This window comes from Vulpes vulpes, chromosome 13 (genome assembly GCF_048418805.1).
Source record: "Vulpes vulpes isolate BD-2025 chromosome 13, VulVul3, whole genome shotgun sequence".
NCBI classification, from domain to species: Eukaryota; Metazoa; Chordata; class Mammalia; order Carnivora; family Canidae; genus Vulpes; species Vulpes vulpes.
In genome coordinates this window covers 46,659,126-46,679,672 of record NC_132792.1, presented here as the reverse complement: position 1 = coordinate 46,679,672, position 20,547 = coordinate 46,659,126, and the positions used below count along the sequence as shown (strand labels likewise).

The following is a 20,547-nucleotide window of genomic DNA, read 5'->3' as shown; positions in this document are numbered from 1 at the left end:
AATTAAGCACTATAACAGCTCTACTATAGATTAATGAATAATTTGGCTGAGATGAAAATAAATGTCTTTTTATTGGAAGAGGGATACCATTTATAGGTTTTTGCAATGGTGTATAGCTATGAAGTTTTGTAATACATGGTTTAAGAGGAACTCTTGAATATAGAATTTTTAACTATTTAGAGCAATATATATATACACACACATAGAGCATATATGTCTATACATACATACATACAAAGATATAATTAGCCTGTGTGGTAAACAATGAACAATTAAATTGTGTTTGAGAATTTTTAATGCTGCTTTTTCTGTCTAGGAATCCAAGGCATTGTAGAGGCATATCGGGCCTGCCTTCCTCAGATAAAACTCTATGGACCCACTAATTTTTCTCCAATCATAAATCATGTGGCCAGGTTTGCTGCTGCAGCCACCCAACAACAAACAGCTTCTGTAAGTGCTCTGGTGCTGGGGTTGACAAGGAGAAAATTTGGATTGGTAGTAGCTTCTGGTGCCATATTTCCATTTATTTGGTCCACTGAGATACAAAGAACATGAAGTAATAATGAAGCTATCCTTGGTTTGGAAGTAACAACTGATGTTGTTAAATTAGTGATCATTAAAAGCAAGACAACAAAAATTACCCTTACACTCATGAGTCTTTTCTCTGCCATTTGAATTATTTTTTTTTTTAAGATTTTATTTATTTACTTGAGAAAGAGAGAGAGAGTGACAGAGGGCGAGAGAGAACACAAGCAGGAAGGAGAAGCAGGCTCCTCACTGAGCATGGAGCCCAATGTGGAGCTCAGTCCCAGGACACCCGGAGCATGACCTGAGCCGAAGGCAGACCCTTAACCGACTGAGCCACTCAGGCACTCCTGAATTAATTTTCTTTAATAGGTTTTACTAAAAAGAAATGACTAACATCTTCCTTTTTGAAAGTAGATTTAACAAATTAAGGTTGAGGATTTTTATAGTTTCAGTTGCTGATGAAAAAATTACTTACTGTACTACAAAGATTTGGATTAGATCACCATTACCTGTTGGACCCAGATACCAAAATCTCTCTTAGCCTCATAGCTTTTTATACCCAAAAGTAACTTCATATGATTGCTGAAAGGTAAAATAAGAGTTCATATAAGTGCACAGTGCCTGGGGCAGAGTAAACAGCACGTTAGCTCTGTTATCAAACTTGTTTCCATTCTAGATTCAAATGACCCAAAAGATGGAGTCACTTATGTAACATTTTACTGTTCTCCAAAACTGTTTATCAGAAATGACAGAATTGAAAGAAAGATTTCCCTGCCTTAACCCATCTCCATTTTTTAAGAAGTGAACTTTAGTTTGATAAACAATTCTACTTCTCCCATATTTGACCTTTTAGAAAGCATTGCAACTAACTTCCTTGATCAATACTTTAACATAGTTAATACTTATGTTGAAATGTTTATTCCTATGCTCACTAAAAGTTTAGTCTTTGACATTTAGGTCTCTTGCTTCTGTATATTTATGCCAATACCATTTTGTGGTCTATTGCACTTTTAATGAACCTGCAATTTTTGTTTTAATAAATTTCCTTGTCATTAGAGAATGTTAGAACATTTTATGTAGATGGTATCCTGGGTAGAGACTAGCAAGGAAAATGAGCAAGAAAGAGACTGAATGAGTCATCAAGCTGGAGGTGTTTTTAACCATTACTTTTATTGTTTGGGAGCTCAACCGGCTCAGTGGATATAATTTTCTTTCTTGGCAGCAATATTTTGTGCTCTTAATCATTACTGATGGTGTGATAACAGACCTTGATGAGACCAGACAAGCTATAGTTAATGCTTCCAAGCTTCCTATGTCAATCATCATTGTTGGAGTAGGAGGTGCTGACTTCAGTGCCATGGAGTTTCTGGATGGTGATGGTGGAAGTCTCCGCTCCCCGTCAGGGGAGGTAGCCATCCGAGACATCGTCCAGTTTGTGCCTTTCAGACAGTTCCAGAACGTGAGTACCACTCTTCTTATTTTTCATGCACACTAAGGAGTTTGAACACACCCTTACTAAATCCATAACCAAGTAGTTGAGTAGGTGTCTGGGGTTAGAGGATGTATGGAGTTTGGGTTTGAAGAGTCCTGATGAGGTTTTGAAGTTTTGCTTCAGGTTGTATACTTGCATGCCTCTTGCAGTCTGTATGATAAATTGCTATAAATGGTGTTGCTATGAATGTTTTAAAATACCTTTTATCTTTACCTATGTCTGTAACAACAGAAAAACTCTATATAGGTATATGATGAATTTGCCCAACTGGAAGTTGATTTGATGAAAATCTCTCAGGACTTTGTCTCACCCAGTTTGCTCCACTGGTAACATCTTGTAAAACTATAGCACAAAACCATTACCAGGATATAGACATTGATACAATCAAGGGTCATCATCTCAGGACTCCTCGTGTTGCGCTTTTATAGCCACACCCACGTCCCTTCCACTTCCACCCCCCTTCCACTTCCACCCCCCTTAACCCCTGGCAACTGCTAATCTGTTCTTCAATTCTATAATTTTTTCATTTTAAGAATGCTATAGAAATGTTAGGATTGGCTCCCCCCCCCCCCCCCCCCCCCCCCACTCAGCATAATTTTCTGCAGGATTGTGGCCTGTGTTTCTTCTTATTCCTGGGGAATAATCCATAGTGTAGATGTTAACCATTCATCCATTGAAGGACATCTTTTAATTGTTTCCAGTTTTTGTCTGTTATATGCAAAGCTGCTATAAACACTCATGTACAGGTTTTTGTGTGAGGATAGATTTTTATTTCTCTAGGATAAATACCCAGAAGTGCAGTTGCTGGGACATAAGATTATTGCATGTTTAGTTATTAAAGAAACTATTGAACTTTTCCATTATGGTTATGCTTTTTTACATTCCCACCAGCCAATGTATGAACATAAGGGAAGGTGATTAAAAGTGTTAATTTTAGGAATCCTTGTGATGATGAAACAGTTCTGTATCTTGGTTGTGGTAATGGTTATACAGATCTACCCAGATGATAAAATTACATAAAATAATACATAGACACATGCAAGTGAGTGCATGTAAAGTAAAACTGGTAAAATCTGAATAAGGTCTGTGAACTGTCCCATTGTCAGTTTTTTGGTTTTGATATTATACTATAGTTATAAATATATAACTTTGGAAGAAACCTTTGGAAGAAACTGTGTGAATACTCTATTATTTTTGCAATTTCCTATGAATCAGTAATTATTTCAAAATAAAAAGTTAAAAAAATTAATACCAAGTGAATGAAAGACCCACATTCAAAAGTTAAATAAAAAAAAGAATATTAGAGAGGAAGACAAACCATGGGAAACTCCTAACTCTTGAAACAAAAGGTTGCAGAAGGGGAGGTAGGTGGGGGATAGGGTAACTAGATGACAAGCATTAAGGAGGGCACATGATGAGATGAGCACTGGATGTTATACTATATGTTGGCAAATTGAATTTAAATAAAAAATTTAAAAAATTCAAAAACTAGAAAAAAGTAATTATCAAATGCCAAAATGCTGGCACCAAAAAGGACTTGATAAATGTAAGTGGGAGTAATAAAACACTCGTAAGGAACATTAGTTATTTAGCTTATTCTGTGTTTCATAGACTGTTCCTAAGACAAGATACAAGCCTAGGAATTGGGAATTACTGCTTTTTACTGACTGGTAAGGTATTCTTAGTCTGGTATCAAAATGCCAGTAAAAATTTGGTTACTAATAAAGTCATTTTGATTTTGTTTTTCATAAGGCTCCAAAAGAAGCACTTGCTCAGTGTGTCTTGGCAGAGATCCCCCAGCAGGTGGTGGGCTACTTCAACACTTATAAACTCCTTCCTCCCAAGAACCCAGCTAAGAAATGAAAGGAGCTATGGCTACCTGAGCAGAATTCTTTTGTATGGAGCAGTGGATTCCTCTCCAACACTGAATCATGAATCTGTTATTTTACATGCTTTTCTTTTCATTCCCAGCATTTTTATGTAAACCTAGTTCTCTCTGGATTATATCTATTTAAAACATTTTTATTCCTTTTTTTTTTTTTTTTTTTGAGGAAAGTGCTAAGTTAATCTTTGCTCAATCAATGCAGTGATTTTAGTGACTTGCAGTGACACTATGGAGATCAGAAACTCGTGTGAGAAAAGTTGATTTGGTAGTTGTGGTTATTTAATATGGTGAAAATACTGTTTTGAATGTTTTTCAATAGAATGAAAAATTGCTGGGACGTGATTTATAGGTTGCTGTACTTTGTTCTAGGCAATATATGTTTTACAAGCCAACATAATCATACTCGATGACAAGAACTTAAATTAGATGATATTGAATTTGTTCCTATACCTGTATTCAGTGCCTTTCCATGGGATGAAACTATTCCCTTTTGCCTGAATTTTGCTGCACTTTAGATATTGTAGTTTACAAAATAGTATGCATTCACTTAGGACTTCTTAAAAAATACTGAATGAGAAGGGAAGGCACATATCCAGTTCTTAAAATGTACAATCAACAAGTAAAAGGAACCTCATATAAGTAAGCCATTTTTATTTGCCTTTCTGGATCTTTTATTTTCATTTTGGAATACTGTAAACATGGTCAGATTTGACCTTTTCATTTACTGTATGTGACATTCAGGATTCTGTATCTGCATAGATGATGGGCTGTCCTAGATTCAACATTATTAGAGTATTTTAATTGGAGTTTGTTAAAATGGTTAGGACTGCTTTGTCCAGGAAAGCTATGAGGACCAAATATATAAAGGGAAATTCAGAATCCATTTCCTTTTAACTAATGAAATACTTATTTAAGAAAAACCTAATTTTTATATTTTCCTTACTAAGTTCTCACACATTGATTTGTACATTGGTGCACATTCATTTAGACATTTTCTTCCCTTTTTTAAGTAACATTTTTAGTCTGATTTTTAAACTTATGATAGTGGTTATGTAGTAATCAAAATCAAATTTTGTGTTTTAATTATATATTATTTCCTAAGCCCAAAATGTATGTATTAAGCATAAAACCTGTCATAACTTAAAAAAATCTCTTCCTCATGTATTAAGATAGAGTGGACTTTACACACTTTTTTTTTTTTAGAGTTTTTTTTTCCTGATTTTTTACTCTTAGAATATATTACTTATCAAACATGATGTTTTCAGAATAGATTCAGTAACATTTTATCGAAGGACCTGTGTGCCAAGTACGACGCATATTCATATGTTGGCCAATCATCTCTAACAACTTAACGTTAAAAATTGTGTGTTTATCATATATAGCCTTAAGTGGATGCATCAGTGCCTTGCTGACATGCCTTTCAGTCTTACTGAAAACTTGTATCACAGCTCATATTGCTTGTTTTCTGAAATGACTAAATGACTAAATGAGCCCTCAGCCATGAAGAACTTTGGCTTCTTGGGAACTTGCCACGGTCAGGCTAAGAGAAGTCCTGTCCTGCTTGCTGTTCTAGCTTTGTTCGTGTGAGCAGTTTCCACTTTCCAACCTAGCTAGCTAGCCTCTGTATATGTGCTATTAACCTGAAGGTAGGAGTCTGTTATTCTATGGCATATCTCAGTTGACAAGTCATTTTAACATTAGTTAAGTGAGAAGAAAACTGATCATTCTTTCAGTAGTTTGGACCTTTGTTGTCTCAGATGTCCTGATTTCAATTCTCTTTGTATGCTTGGAAACAGCATATATTTATATATATATATAGGCATATATATATAGCTGTGGTTTTCAGGATTTTTTTTTTAACACATTGAAGCCTTAAATGATATACACACATTCTCAATGTATGGTATAACAGATAGAAGTAGAGCTTCTCTAGGTCCAGAGCAGGGTCCAGAGCCCTACTCACTGGGCCTCGTCACTCTCCTTAACCAGCTCCTGGCAGCACTGAGTCACCTGTATTGGGCACTTGGAAACCATTGGGCAGGAGCTTCGTTGTTTTTATTAGCCAAGTAACAGTACTTCTGTTTCCATTGTCAAATTATTTTGGTCTTAATAATTTTGTATTCTGGTTTTAACCAGAAACATTCCAATTTTTAAATTAATTTTAAAAAATTCATTCTTGATCAGGGTCATCAGTAGATGCTATTATTCATAAGAATTGTGATTCCAGCAAATGAGGACAATTGATGCCTTTTTTGCAGTTTTGAATAAAAACATTTACAATTTCTAAATTATCATTTTGTAAAATTCTTAAAATCTTACCATTTCACTTTATCACATAATGATTTAATATTGTTTTATGTAAAAAAATAGTCTTTTTCCCTATTGTGCCACCATTCATTCAAGTGTCATTAGTTCTTAAAATGCATTAAAAAAACAAAACAAGTTGACTTTCACACCTTTTATAATCAGCTGTATTACAAACACATATTGGGGTGACAGTTTCCTGGACAGACATAATATTTCTCACATATGCCTTTACTGAGAAAATAATAAACCAATTAGCTTGGCCATGTCACCTTGTGCTTTGAAATGAAATTTTTAAGATCATAAGTTTTCAAAGTCAGATCAGGGATTTACAACTATAATTGTTTTTTTTTTTTGATAGTGCCTTAGGCAGCCGTTCCAGAGTAAATTCTGGGCCCCATTGTTGTTTATGCTTTATTTCATATATTTTGCCTTTTTCATTTTATAACTTTCCTGGGAAACCATCTTCAATAAATTTTTCCTACTTTCATTTGTGTGCGGTTGGTAGTCATGGGAGTGACATATAAGGGAGGCCAGAAGTTTGACTGAAATTGCAAGAGACTGTATTGTGCTTTAATAATGTCATACTTGATAATAAGTGTATAAGTTACTAATATGTGAATTCATGTTAAATATATCTTCCATTTGAATTCCTGGCAGATAAAGTTATTTCTTAATGTGAAACGATAGTGCCTTGTTTTTATTTATCCTTTCTCTAAATGTTATCAAAACCAGTAGAAAAAAAATAGAAATAAAGTGAATATAGTATTTTAGGGTGCCTGGGTTCATAATTTACTGAATTGAACAGTTTGGGTTTTTAAAATTATTTTCGTGGGATTTACTCATTTAAAACATACTGAATGCATTCAAGAAATATTTCTAGGAGCAAAAAAAAAAAAAAAAAAAAAAAAAAAAAAGAAATATTTCTAGGTGCAGTAAGGGGAAGGTTCTCAGTTTATAGCTGGATGGCCTGGAAAATAAGGCACTCACAATTAGTTGTGTTAAGCAGGACAGTATACCCACCTTATTTGTGTGTTTATTCTTAAAATTTGTGTGTTTGTTCTTAAAATTGTTATGTTGCAGTCATTGTTCAAGGCCTTGGGAATACTGTGGTAACCTAGATGCCCAAAGCTGATGTCTTCATAGATATAATGGACTGGGGGGAGAGGCTGGACAGAAAACATTAAATGAGTAATTAGAGAGACATAACCCATGTAGCTGGCAAAAAGCACTTGCCTGATGATGTGCCATTTAAGCTAAGACCTTAAAGTTAGCTGGGTGAAGAGAGTTAAAAGCATTTATGAAAGTGTTAGGTCAACAGCAAGTATAGACTTGAATATTTTAGGAATGGAAAGAACTTAAAGTATGCTGGGATATAAATTGTGGAGGGAAAGTGGTAGGAGAAGAGCGGAAAGACGAAGTGGAGTGATTGGTCGAGTTTACATCCTGCAGGACCTCTGGGGCATACAAAGGAGTTCAGGCTGAGGCTAAAGGTAATGGAATGCCACTGAATCAATGTAAGCAAAAGAATGATGTGATCAGATTTATGTTCTTGAAAAACTGGAGGGCCTTGTATTTTAGATCAGACAGATGGATGTCTGTTGTCAAACTTGGGCCTAGCCACAGTGGCTTTGCCTTGGTGAGGCCCTGATGAGGGAGTCAGTGGTGGTCACCTTCTGGTAGAGACTCAGCTGTTTGGTCACATATTGCTAAATGTCTGATTCTGGGTCAGTTTCTGAATCCTGTGCCTTTCCTGCCACAACCCTGACTCCACATCAAATCATCTGTGAAGCCCGTATCTTATCAATCAGGTTTAGAGTCTGGCTTGCACCTTGTGGTGATGTTGATCCCCAGGATTGCTAAACCCTAGCTTGAAGCAAGACCATGACCCGTGTCATTTGTCACAAAGCATGGCCATGTGAGTGTTGGCCACATACACCAGAAAACTCACAGCAGGTTGTAGTATCCTTGGAGAATTTTACTCTGGCTTGGCTATTATCTCCTCTCAAGTGATCAATGAGACAAATATCATCATAAGCAGAATTTTTACTTCTTACAGCAGAGAAAGGGAGGCCGTGATATCTTTGGCCTTTTCTTTCTTTTTTTTTTTTTTAAAGATTTTATTTATTTATTCATGAAAAGCACAGAATAGAGAGGCAGAGGGAGAAGCAGGCTCCCTGCGGGGGAGGACCCGGGGATGGGAAGGTGAGCCAAAAGCAGGCATTCAGCCACTGAGCCACCCAGGTGCCCCTATAAAGAACTCCTTGTATACAAATGTAAATTTAAAACTCAACATTGGGACGCCCGGGTGGCTCAGTGGTTTAGCATCTGTCTTTGGCCTTTTTGCAAGCAGACACAGCACACCAGGTTTTGCAACAGTACTTGGATTTCTTTTTTTTCTATAAATTAATTTTTATTGGTGTTCAATTTACCAACATACAGAAAAACACCCAGTGCTCATCCCGTCAAGTACTTGGATTTCTAAGGCTGGACTTGGAAGAGTATCAGGAATTGGGGAGCTCTAGAGAGTTCTTAGAAAACTGAGTAGGAAATAATTTGTCTTTTTCAACCACTCCTTTCATCCAGTAAGAGGTACTCACTTGTTTTTGAACATATTTTATTGAGTAGCTTAGTTATGGCAATCGACAGGCAACATCAAATTGAGTAAAATTTCTTAACTTCAAAGAGCTTATGATCTAATATGGGAGAGTATATAATGCTAAAGTAGAAAAAAAGAAAAACAATAAGCAAGGTAAGGCGGCCCTTTGTCCTTAAAGTAAGACTGTCCCTTATGCCTCAGACACCTGTAGCCAAGAGTACAGAGGGGGATCCTGAACATCTCTGGCAAGATGCTCCTCCTTCTCCTCCTTCCACAGCACTCCTTTCTCCCCACTGCTGTCCTAGGACCACCAGGACCTGCCAGTCCTTACAAGAAACTCAGATCATGAACTTCCTCACTCTAACCCATCTCTGGCTCCTCTGTACAATCCATATCCTAACCACACCCCACTTCTCTGCAACTGTCCAAACCCTGCCACTCTGCCCTTAGGAACCGGGTCATTCATTAGCATACTGTTTTATCAGTGCATTTTTATTCTAATTAAAACCTAGCTCTTTCTAAGGACCTTCCTTCCTCTGCAGTCCTCTCAAGTAGTTATTTTCTCTTACTGGTCTACCATGGGGCTTGGAGGCAGGGTTAAATATCCTCCTTGGTCTTCCCTTCTGCCTTAGATAACCTTTCCCTCCTCCTAAAAACCTCTAGCTTTAAAAAAAAAAAAAAAAGAAAAAGAAAAGAAAAAAACCTCCAGCTTTGAATCTCTTATCATTAGATTAGATCACTTTCCCTCTGTAATAATCTTATTCTTCACTTTACCTCAGCCCTCACTCTTAAAGGCATACCCTAGACCTTATAACCCATAACAAACCCTTTCCTAATCTCAAGTATCCCGTTTTCTAATAACAACCCACGTTACAGCTCACTTCCTATAGTACCACCACTTCAACAAATCATTCTCCATCATTTACCTTCAAGTTACTAATCCTATGAATTTTCAAAAGCTCCTGCTCCTTTTCTAGACTTCTTTTCTACTGCTGTCTGCCTTGGCCACTCTGTTCCAACCATACAGGTTTTCTTGCTCTTACATGAATATGCCTGGCATACCCCTGGCTCAGGTCTTCTGCACTTGCTCTTGCCCCTTCCTGAAGAACTCTCCCTAGTCACCTGTAAGCTTTGCTCCCTCACCTTCTTCAGGTCTTCATTCAAGCATCACCCAAGTCAGATGTTTGCTATCACTTTGTTTAAAATTGTACCTCTTTCCCCAGTACCAGCTATTCCTCTTTCCTGCTTAAGTTTTAGGTACCGTGTTTCTTGTCCTCTTTGCCCACTATCATGTCAGTTCCAGGAAGTCAGGGTTTTTGTTTTTTGTTCATTGCTGCATCCTGAGCCTGGAGGAAAACTTGGCATCTCGTAGGTGCTCCCTAATCGACATAGAAAAAACCCCGAATGAATAGGTATGTGTTAGAGCATACGTAATGATAGAAATTAGTTCATATGAGAAAATTTTTTTTTAATAAATTAATTTTTTATTGTTCAATTTACCAACATACAGAATAACACTGAGTGCTCATCCCGTCAAGTGTCCCCCTCAGTGCCCGTCACCCACTCACCCCCACCCCCCGCCCTGAGAAAATGTTGAAGTTTAGAGTGGGGAGGTTTTCTTTTTCTTTTTCTTTTTTTTTTTTTTTTTTAAGATTTGATATATTTATTAGAGAGAGCACAACCAAGGGGAGTTGGAAAAAGAGAAGCAGGCTCCCCTCTGAGCAGGGAGTCCAATGCTGGGCTCCATCTCAAGACCCTGATAACATGACCTGAGCTGAAGTCAAGAAGTCAGACACCCAAACGACTGAGCCATCCAGGATCCCTGAGTGGGAAGATTTTCATCTCATTGTGGGAGGCAGTCAGAACACTGGGGAGATATTGGAAAGCTTAATAGGTGGTTTAGAATTTCATTGAGATTTGAAGGTTACTTAGGGTTTTCTAATGTAGAGAAAGCAGCAGAAAGAAAAAAAAAAGAAACTGCAGATCAAGAAATTGACATTGTCTATGGCTTGAAGTCAGAAAGTAGTGTGGACTGTGGACATTGTTGGCACAGGGAGAGGACTATGCGTTTGTAATAACACTTGTATTTCACAACCAACTCTCTACTCTTACAAATTGATGTCAAAATTCCAACTCTGTTAATTTCTCACATTCCTTTGTTAGTGAAATCTGTGGTTAGTCCCTTTCTGAAGTGTCAGCTTTCTTCTCAAATATGGAATATAAATATGTCCCTTAACTGGCAGATTTTACTGTCATTTTGCCCCATGAAATTTTGAGAAATGTATTTATTCGTAAAACTCCTTCTTCAGGTGGATGCTACTTTTATCAAATTAGTCCATGATCTTCATGTTTGAAAAACAATGTGGTGTCTTTGTCCTTGGGTTCTGTCACACTGTGGTGTGATCCTGGGCACAGGATTTTGTTTTGTGTTTTGTATTAATGGGGCTTGGAGTAGTAATCTCTAAATTCCCTTTCAAGTCTAATAAGATTCTAGCATAAACAACAGAGCTTGATTTATTTAAAGCTGGATGCAAGAAACTGCATCACAAGCCTGGTTAATAACCCTTAGCATGCACTGTGCATTAAATTTCATATTGCTTAGGTTTCCAGCAGATCGAGTCCTCGTAAATTTGTATCAGTCATTGTGTGCAGTAGGCAGAGATGACTAGGGCTACAAAGGGACAGTAAGAGGGGCTGTGACCTTTCAGGTAGGGTTCCCTTTCCTCATCTGAGCCGTTATTGTCTAGAAATGTCAGGTTGTATTGCTTAATGATGCACATTTATTTGACCTTTGCACTGTCATTTCTAGTCACAAAAGTTATAGTAGGAAAAATATAGCCAGTCATAAAAACTCATGGAGGAAAACATCAAATTTTACTACAGTGTATGGGTAAGGTACTTAAAGCATGAATTTCAGGTATCTTTACTTTGATTAGATATAATAAATTCCAGAATAGCATAATGATTAATATCTTCCAAAGATTTTAAAAAATTCCTCGTTGGATGGGAAAATAATTATTATAAATATGGAACAGCCCAAATTACAGAAAGTACAGACTCTTTCTTCTCTTGTTGGTATTCTATGTAGCAGTTTATCATCTAATGCATAACTGAAATGAAACAGTTTGTTATATATTTTTTTAGGGTTCTTTATTAGTAGTGTTTCACAAAAGATGGTTCCTAGAATATGGAGAGGGTGCCAAATTATTCTTTTTATGTGGGTATATGTAGAATTTATGGCTCATTATAATACATTTGATATAGTTGTAAACTTTATTTTTTTATTTTTATTTTTAAAAAGATTTTATTTACTTATTAATGAGAGACACACACACAGAGGCAGAGACACAGGCAGAGGGGGAAGCAGACTCCATGCAGGGAGCCTGATGTGGGACCCGATCCGAGGTCTTCAGGATCAGGCCCTGGGCTGAAAGTGGCGCTAAACGGCTAAGCCACCTGGGCTGCTCATAGTTGTACACTTTAACAGTAATTTCAAGTTCTAAGTTCTCTCTCTCTCTTTTTTAAGTAGGTAGAACTTAAACTCACGACCCTAAGATTAAAAGTCACATGCTCTATTGTCTGAGCCAGCCAGGCATCTCGAAGTTCTCTCTTTTTGGGTAAAGAAAGGTTTTATTTATCTTTGACATGGTTCTATGTGTAGGATTGCCAGATTTAGCAAACAAAAATACAGGCATCAAATTAAATTTGAATTGCAGATAAATAATAAATACTTTTTTTAGTATAGATAGGTCCTGAATATGACATGGGTCATACCTATAAATAAAACATTACACATTACCTAGAATTTCTGTTTTTTATCTGGTACTATCCTGTCTGGGTGATGGTAAAAATGGCTACAATCCCTTCCCTTTCTGTCCCCACCACTTCGGCAATGTGACTTTGCAATCCTCCCAAGAGGTGGTTTTTATTACTCTGGCCCTTGCATCTGGTCTTGTGACTTAGCTAATAGAATATGGCAGTTGTGCCAATTCTAAGCCTAGACCTCAAAAAATGTGCTTACTTTGATCTTCTCTCTCTTGAAGCCCTGGGCAGCCTCTGAACCGTGGCTAGCCTTTCAGAAGATAGGAGACTACCTGAATGACACAGCCAACCCATCTGAGACTTCTAGACAAGCAGCCCCTAGCCAATTCAGCAGCTGACTACAGAGCATGGACTAAAGACCCGAAAAACCACCTGTTGAACCCAGCCCAAACTGGCAACCTACAGAATCTTGATTATTATTTTAAGTCACATAGTTTTAATTAGCAGAAACACGTTGATACAGCCTAATAATGTAAAGCAGAGCTGGGCATTTTTTAGGACTAGTGGACACTTTATAGGCTGTGCAGAATTTTGAGGGCTACAAATGAAAGTAATATAAGAACAAATAATACTTGAAGCAAATAATCAATTTTGAGCAAATCATACTTGAAGATGGCTTCAGGAAGTCAGGAAACTGCTTGTTGAATAAACACGTGGGCCCACAGAAAAAAGTTCATTTGTAAAAAGATGTTGCTTTACTACTTTAACAATGTAATGTTTATAAAGTGTAGAGCTTCTGCTGAGTGACTCCTTGCTTTCTTCTTCCTTTTCTGGGGATCCTTTAGGGATACATCCCTTTTAACCAGCCCATTTTGGACCATATCTTTGACAATCAATTACTGAGGTCATACCCGGGTGGGAGTTGAAGAAGAATTTTCATGTATCTATGCACCATCAATTAGCCAGTTAGTCAACAGACTACTTGTTGACTAGTCAAATGACTAATGAACATGGCTCTATCAGGGATCCAGAGAAGAGAGATATGGGGGTTAGTAGTGGTAGAGGAAAAAAAGAAAAAGTGGTAGGGAAAAATTCAATCTTTATCTCTGGGGATCCCTGGATGTGTGGGTTTTGAATTTGGGTTAAGATAAGGGTGGTGGGACGCCTGGGTGGCTCAGTGGTTTAGCGCCTGCATTCGGCTCAGGGCCTGATCCTGGAGACCTGGGATCGAGTCCTACATTGGGCTCCCTGCATGGAGCCTGCTTCTCCCTCTGCCTGTGTCTCTGCCTCTCTCTCTCTCTGTCTCTCTGTGTCTCTCATGAATAAATAAATAAATCTTTAAAAAAAAAGATAAAGGTGGTGGGATTTATGATGTGGTATTTCAAATGCTAAACTCCTCTGGTGACCCCTGGAGTTGGTCTTTGCTTAAGGTTTTCTAGTGGCCTAATTGATTAGTCAGCCTGCCTTCATTATGTGGCTAGAGGGGCTTATGACCTCCACTGGGAAATATAGTTTTGAGCTCTCTTGTAACCTAGATTCCTTGCATAGATATTGATGGTTCAATCCTGAAACAGAATGTGGTCAGATCCTTATGTAACTAAGGATGCTGGGACCTTGTTCATGGGATGCCATTCAGACCTCTCAGCGCTTGCCTGGGCTCTTTCTCTTGCTGTATTGTGTCCATTTGTCTTTAAGAAAAAATAGTATGAGTGTGAGTATAAATATTAGTATGGGAGTATGAATAGGCTCTGTGGAATATGAGGAGTCCTTTCTAATAACCTGACTTTGGAAATCTTTGCACTCTTGGTGACCCAGAGCAAGTTAATGATTACTAAGTCTCATTTTCCTTGTCTGGAAAATGATGAAAATGATAAAAATAATAATGGCTTTGTAAGATTGTTAAGAAGATTAAATGATTTAGTAGTGGTACCAGACTTAGAACAATAGTTGGCACATAGTTAATGCTATGTGTTAGCTATTATTATTATTTTGAGCCTATTTAATACCTTAGCATGGGAGAAATTTCATCTCAATTTCATTTTTGGGAGTTGGGGGCAGGTATTTATGTGTACGATAATTGTTTCTTGTCCACTCACCTATTATAAAGAAAAATATCTTGTTCTAAAATAGTTGTTTTTTACTTGTTCATTTTAAGGTCACCATGTGGCAGGGCACATAAAATTCAAAATTGGAATTTTTATTAGGCATATTCAAATGCCTTAGTATGTGTTCAGAAAATAGTAGTGGGGCAACTGTTTTGTTTAAGTTAATGCTAAATTTAGTTTACATTTGCTGGAAAGCACACTCTTTAGGTAAGGAGACGGGTGGGGGAGAGAGGTCCGGGAGGGAAGGATTTCAGTGCTAACCCACATCATGACAAGTGGAAACTGGGCTGCATTACAAATACAGATAGCGCACAGGAAACAGCATGCCCTTGGAGAGATCAGGGATGAGGTTAAGTGGGTGTTCCGTACCAATAGAGTTTTGTCAATAGTAGTGAGACTTAGTGTGACTTGAAATCGAGTATAGGATATTAGAGGATAAACCCTGCCATTTTGAAGGGATCTGGCTGAGAAAAAGAAAATCTGAATGAGCACTTCCTGGGAATTTATAAATCCTCAACTGAGACGAGTGAAAAGAATATAGACGAATAAGACCTGAAGTTCTAGGAGTCTGGGAAGATGGCGGAGTAGGAGGACCCTAAGCTTGCCCATCCCACAGATACAACTAGATAACACTTACATCAGCATAAATAATTGACAAAATGACCCTAAAACTGGCAGAACAAACTCCACAACTAAAGACATAGAAGAGGCCACATCAAAGAAGGTAGAATGGGCTGAGGCATGGTTTGGGAACCAAGCGGATCATGGCCATGGGAAGGAGCTGGTGGTACAAAGAAGTGTGAGAAAAAGACTATCACATTAGGGATCCCACACAGGGAAGACAAGAGTCTATAATACTGTCTTTGAAAGTGAGAGAGGTGGAATTTCATGAGTTTTTACAACCAGTGGGACTTACAGCCTGGAATTAAAAAAAAAAAAATCAACGGGCTTGGCTCTGGGAGAGCCCAAAGAGTGTTAGGAAGTCTCCCCTAAAGAGACAGCACAAAAAAAGCCCACAGAGATACCCTCCTTGTGCATACTCTCTCTGTCAAACAAATAGAATCTTTAGAAAAAATATATATAGGGGTACTAATTGACGGTAATGCAATAATAGTAGGAGACTTTAACACTCTACTTACATTAATGGACAGATAATCCTAACAGAAAGTCAACAGGGAAAACTGTAGCTTTGAATGACATACCGGACAGACGGATTTAACAGATATATTTAGAACATTTCATCCCAAACCAGAAGAATACATATTCTTTTCATAGGTACACGGAATTATCCAGAATAGATCATATATTAGGTCACAAAACAAATCTCAATAAATTCAAAAAGACTTAAGTCATACTATGCACTTAAAAAAAAGATTTATTTATTTATTCATGAGAGACACAGAGCAAGAAAGGCAGAGACATAGGTAGAGGCAGAAGCAGGCTCCTCATAGGAGGCCCGATGCAGGACCTGATCCCAGTTCCTGGGAAGGCAAACGCTCAACTGCTGAGCCACCCAGGCATCCCACCATGCACTTTTTTCTAACCACAATGCTACAAAAGTAGAAATCAACCACAAGAAAAAAAAATCTAGAAAGAGCACAAATAATGAAGGTTAAATAATATGCTACTAAACAATGAATGATCAAGAAAAAAATCAAAGAAGAGATAAAAAATTACATAGAAACAAATGAAAATAAAAACACAACAGTCAAAAATCTTTGGGATGCAGCAAAAATGGTTCTAAGAGAAAAGTTGATAGCAATACAGGCCTACTTCAAGAAGCACGAAAAATCTCAAAACAACCTAACCTTACATCTAAAGGAGATAGAAAAAAAAAACAACAACAAAAAAAACAAAACCCCAAACAAACAAAACCCGCCAAATGAAGGAAATAATGAAAATTAGAGCATAAATAAATTATATAGAAACTTAAGAAAATAATAGAACAAAAGTAACCAGGAACTGATTCCTTGAAAACATCAACAAAACAGATAAACCTCTAGCCAGACTCCTCAAAATCAAGCAAACAAAAAAACAAAACAAATCAGAGAGAGAGAGAAAAAGAGAGAGCACTCAAAAAAAAAATCACTGATGAAACAGAAGAAGTAAGAACCAACCAACACCACAGAAATATGAAACAGAAGAAGTAAGAACCAACCAACACCACAGAAATTCATATTTCTTTGTTTCTGTCCAACAAAGTGGACAACCTAGAAGAAATGGATAAATTCCTAGAAACATATAGTTTACCAAAACTGAAGCAGGAAGAAACAGAGAGTTTGAACACAGTGGTTGCCAGCAATGAAATTGAATAAACAAAACAAAACAAAACAAAAAAAACCTCCCAACAAACAGAAGTTCAAGACCAGATGGCTTCACAGGCAAATTCTACCAAACATTTAATGAAGAGTTAATATCTATTCTTCTCAAACTATTCCAAAAAATAGCAGAGGAAGGAAAACTTCTAAATTTATTCTATGAAGCCAGCATTATTACCCTGATCCCAAAATCAGATAAAGACACCACAAAAAAGAGAACTACAGGCCAATATTTCTCGTGAACATACAGCAGATCCAAAAATTTCAACAAAATATTAGCAAATCAAATCCAACAATACATCAAAAAATTATCAACCATGATTAGGTTAACTTTATTCCTGGGAGGCAAAGGTGTTTGTTTCAGTATTTGCAAATCGATCGTGATAGATCACGTCAATAAGAGAAAGGATAAAAACCATATGATCATTTCAATAAATGCAGAAAAGGCACTTAACAAAGTACATTTATTGATAATAAAAGCCCTCAAAAAAGTAGGTTTAGAGGGAACATACCTCAACATTATAAGGGTCATATATAAAAACTCACAGTGAACATCATACTCAATGGGGAAAAACTGAGAGCATAAGCCTGCTTCTCCCTTGCCTATGTCTCTGCCCCTCTCTCTCTCTCTCTCTCTCTTTCTCTGTGACTATCATAAATAAATAAAAATTAAAAAAAAAAAAAAAAGAAACAACAAGTGTTGACCAAGATGTGGGAAAAAAAAGAACCTTTGTACATTATTGGTGGGAATGCAAACTGGTATAGCCACTGTGAAAAATAGTATAGAGTCCCCTCAAAAAGTAACAGAACTACCTTATGATGCAGCAATCATACTACTGGGTGTTTCCCCCAAAAATGAAAAAAAAATGCTAATTCGAAGTGATATGTGTACCTTTCATGTTTCTTTGCAGCATTATTTGCAATAGCCAAATTATGGAAGCAGCCCAAGTGTCCACTGGCTGATAAATGTATAAAGAAAATGTGGTATATATACATAGTGGAATATTACTCAGCCATAAACAAGAATGAAATATTGCATTTGCAAAAACATGAATGGAGCTCGAGAGTATAATGCTAAGCAAAATATATGAGGGAAAGACAAATACCATATGATTTCACTCATGTGGAATTTAAGAAACAACACAAATTAGTAAAGGAAAAAGAGAGAGAGACAAACCAAAAAACCAGATTCTTGTTTGTTTTTTTTTTAAGATTTTATTTATTTATTTGATAGAGGGATCCCTGGGTGGCGCAGCGGTTTGGCGCCTGCCTTTGGCCCAGGGCGCGATCCTGGAGACCCGGGATCGAATCCCACGTCGGGCTCCCGGTGCATGGAGCCTGCTTCTCCCTCTGCCTGTGTCTCTGCCTCTCTCTCTCTCTCTGTGTGACTATCATAAATAAATAAAAATTTTAAAAAAAAGTTATTTATTTGATAGAAAGAGAGAGAGAGAGAGAGAGAGAGAGAGAGAGAGAGAATACGTGGTGGGGGAAGGGGCAGAAAGGGACAGATGCCCCAATGAGTGGGAAACCTGACTCAGGGGCTCAATTCAAGAAGCCTGAGATCATGACCTAAACTGAAGTCAAATGCTTAACCAATTGAGCCACCTGGGGCACCCCCTAAAAAACAGATTCTTAACTATAGAGAACAAACTTGTTACCAGAAGGGAGGTGGGAGGAAGATGAATGAAGTAGGTGATGGAAATTAATAATTACCTGTTGTGATGAGCACTGAGTAATATATGGAAGTGTTGAATCACTATATTGTACAACTGAAAATAATGTAACACTGTATGTTAACAATGCTGGAATTAAAATTTTAAAAACTAATTTAAAAAAAAGAAGAACTGAAGAGGTTTATGCATTATAAAGCCAAATTATTTAAGCAAAAATCTTAGGAGTAACACTGAGGCTTGGCAGAGTGATAAAGGTAAACTCAAGGAGGCTGGATCTTGTTCTAGTACTGGACGGAGGGAGTGTCACATTTAATTTGGAGATTTCATTCACTCAGCTACTTTTTATTGAACATGCACTGTTCGTTTTACTAACGTGGAAAAGGAAAACACCTTAAAAATTTGAAATTCATAGGAAAAAATGTCTCCCCATCTATGTTTTACCATATGCCTACCTTCCCCCTCACATATTTCACATATTTAAACCAAGTATGGTTCCAAATGAATGAGAACATACACTGTTCGTCCTTCTCCGATTGACTTATAAAGGAAGGGAAAAGAAATGTTGGGAAATATCAGGAAGGGAGACAGAACATAAAGACTCCTAACTCTGGGAAACGAACTAGGGGTGGTAGATGGGGAGGAGGGCGGGGGGTGGAGGGGAATGGGTGACGGGCACTGAGGCGGACACTTGACGGGATGAGCACTGGGTGTTTTTCTGTATGTTGGTAAATTGAACACCAATAAAAATTAATTAAAAAAAAATAAACCAAGTATGGTATTTATATTATCAAAAGTGGTTTCTGGGCCTGGTATCTGTTAGGAACTAAAAGATAATAATACCCTGGGAGTTTAATGAGGAAAAATGAAATTATTAAGACTTGTCAAGATAAGTGTGGCCAACATCTATGGTGGTTACAAATCCAGATTTCAACTACTGTTCTTCTCCATAGTTAAGATGCTAGGAACTCCTTGTTTGTGATGAACCTAAAAAATTAGCTGATAAAATTGAACACTGGAACTCAATATTTTTCTTCATTGTCCCCTTATGTACCCATTATTTTACACCTCCACTGACCTTATCACTGGCTTCTGAATCCCCACAATGTACTCTTCATCTGTTTCACTGTCCCCCTTTTTTAAATTTTATTTTTAATTGTATTATTATTATTTTTTTAGAGAGAAAGAGATAGAGCATGTGTGCTGGGGGGAGGGAAAGAGGAAGAGGAAGAGAGAGAATCTGAAACAGGCTCCATGCCCAGTGTGATACAGGTCTCGATCTTGCAACTTTGGAGATCATGACCTGACATCAAGACATCAAGCTTAACCAAGGTGCCTGTGAGATTTTATTTTTAAGTAATCCTTACACCCAACATGGGGCTCGAACTCACAACCCTGATATCAAGAGTCACATGCTCTACTAACTGAGCCAGCCAGGTGCTCCCTCACTGGCCTTTTCTACTTCTCAAACAAGCAGTTTTTACCACCACAGTTCATGAAACCATGTGTACTATATTAGCCTGGTAGGGCTGCCATAACAGAATACCACAGAATGGGTAGTTAACAACAGAAATGTATTTTCTCACAGTTCTGGAATGTGGAAGTCCAAGTTCAAGATGCCTGATGGTTTGTTTCTCCTGAGGCCTCTCTTCTTGGCTTGTAAATGGCTGTCTTCTCACTGTGTCCCACATGACTTTTTCTCTGTGCATGAGCATCTATGGTGTCTCCCCCCTTCTTGTAAGTAGTCTCTGCAATGGTCAATGGAGACCTGCTTACATGCAGGAGAAAAGTCTCATTGGTAGGTCAAGGTACTAGTTAATGGGATCCCTGGGTGGCGCAGCGGTTTGGTGCCTGCCTTTGGCCCAGGGCACGATCTTGGAGACC

General features: G+C 37.5%; 1 protein-coding gene across 1 annotated transcript in view; it reads left to right on the top strand.

The window, feature by feature from the left end:
• The window catches only part of CPNE3 (copine 3), a 55,629-nt gene extending 48,736 nt beyond the window's left edge, over positions 1–6,893 (top strand). The window contains exons 14-16 of the mRNA XM_026013285.2: positions 317–450; positions 1,751–1,987; positions 3,773–6,893. Of these exons, the coding sequence (XP_025869070.1) occupies positions 317–450; positions 1,751–1,987; positions 3,773–3,883 (482 nt within the window). The 3' untranslated portion in view covers positions 3,884–6,893. The remainder of the gene's footprint in view (positions 1–316; positions 451–1,750; positions 1,988–3,772) is intronic.
• The last annotated feature ends 13,654 nt before the right edge of the window (positions 6,894–20,547 follow it).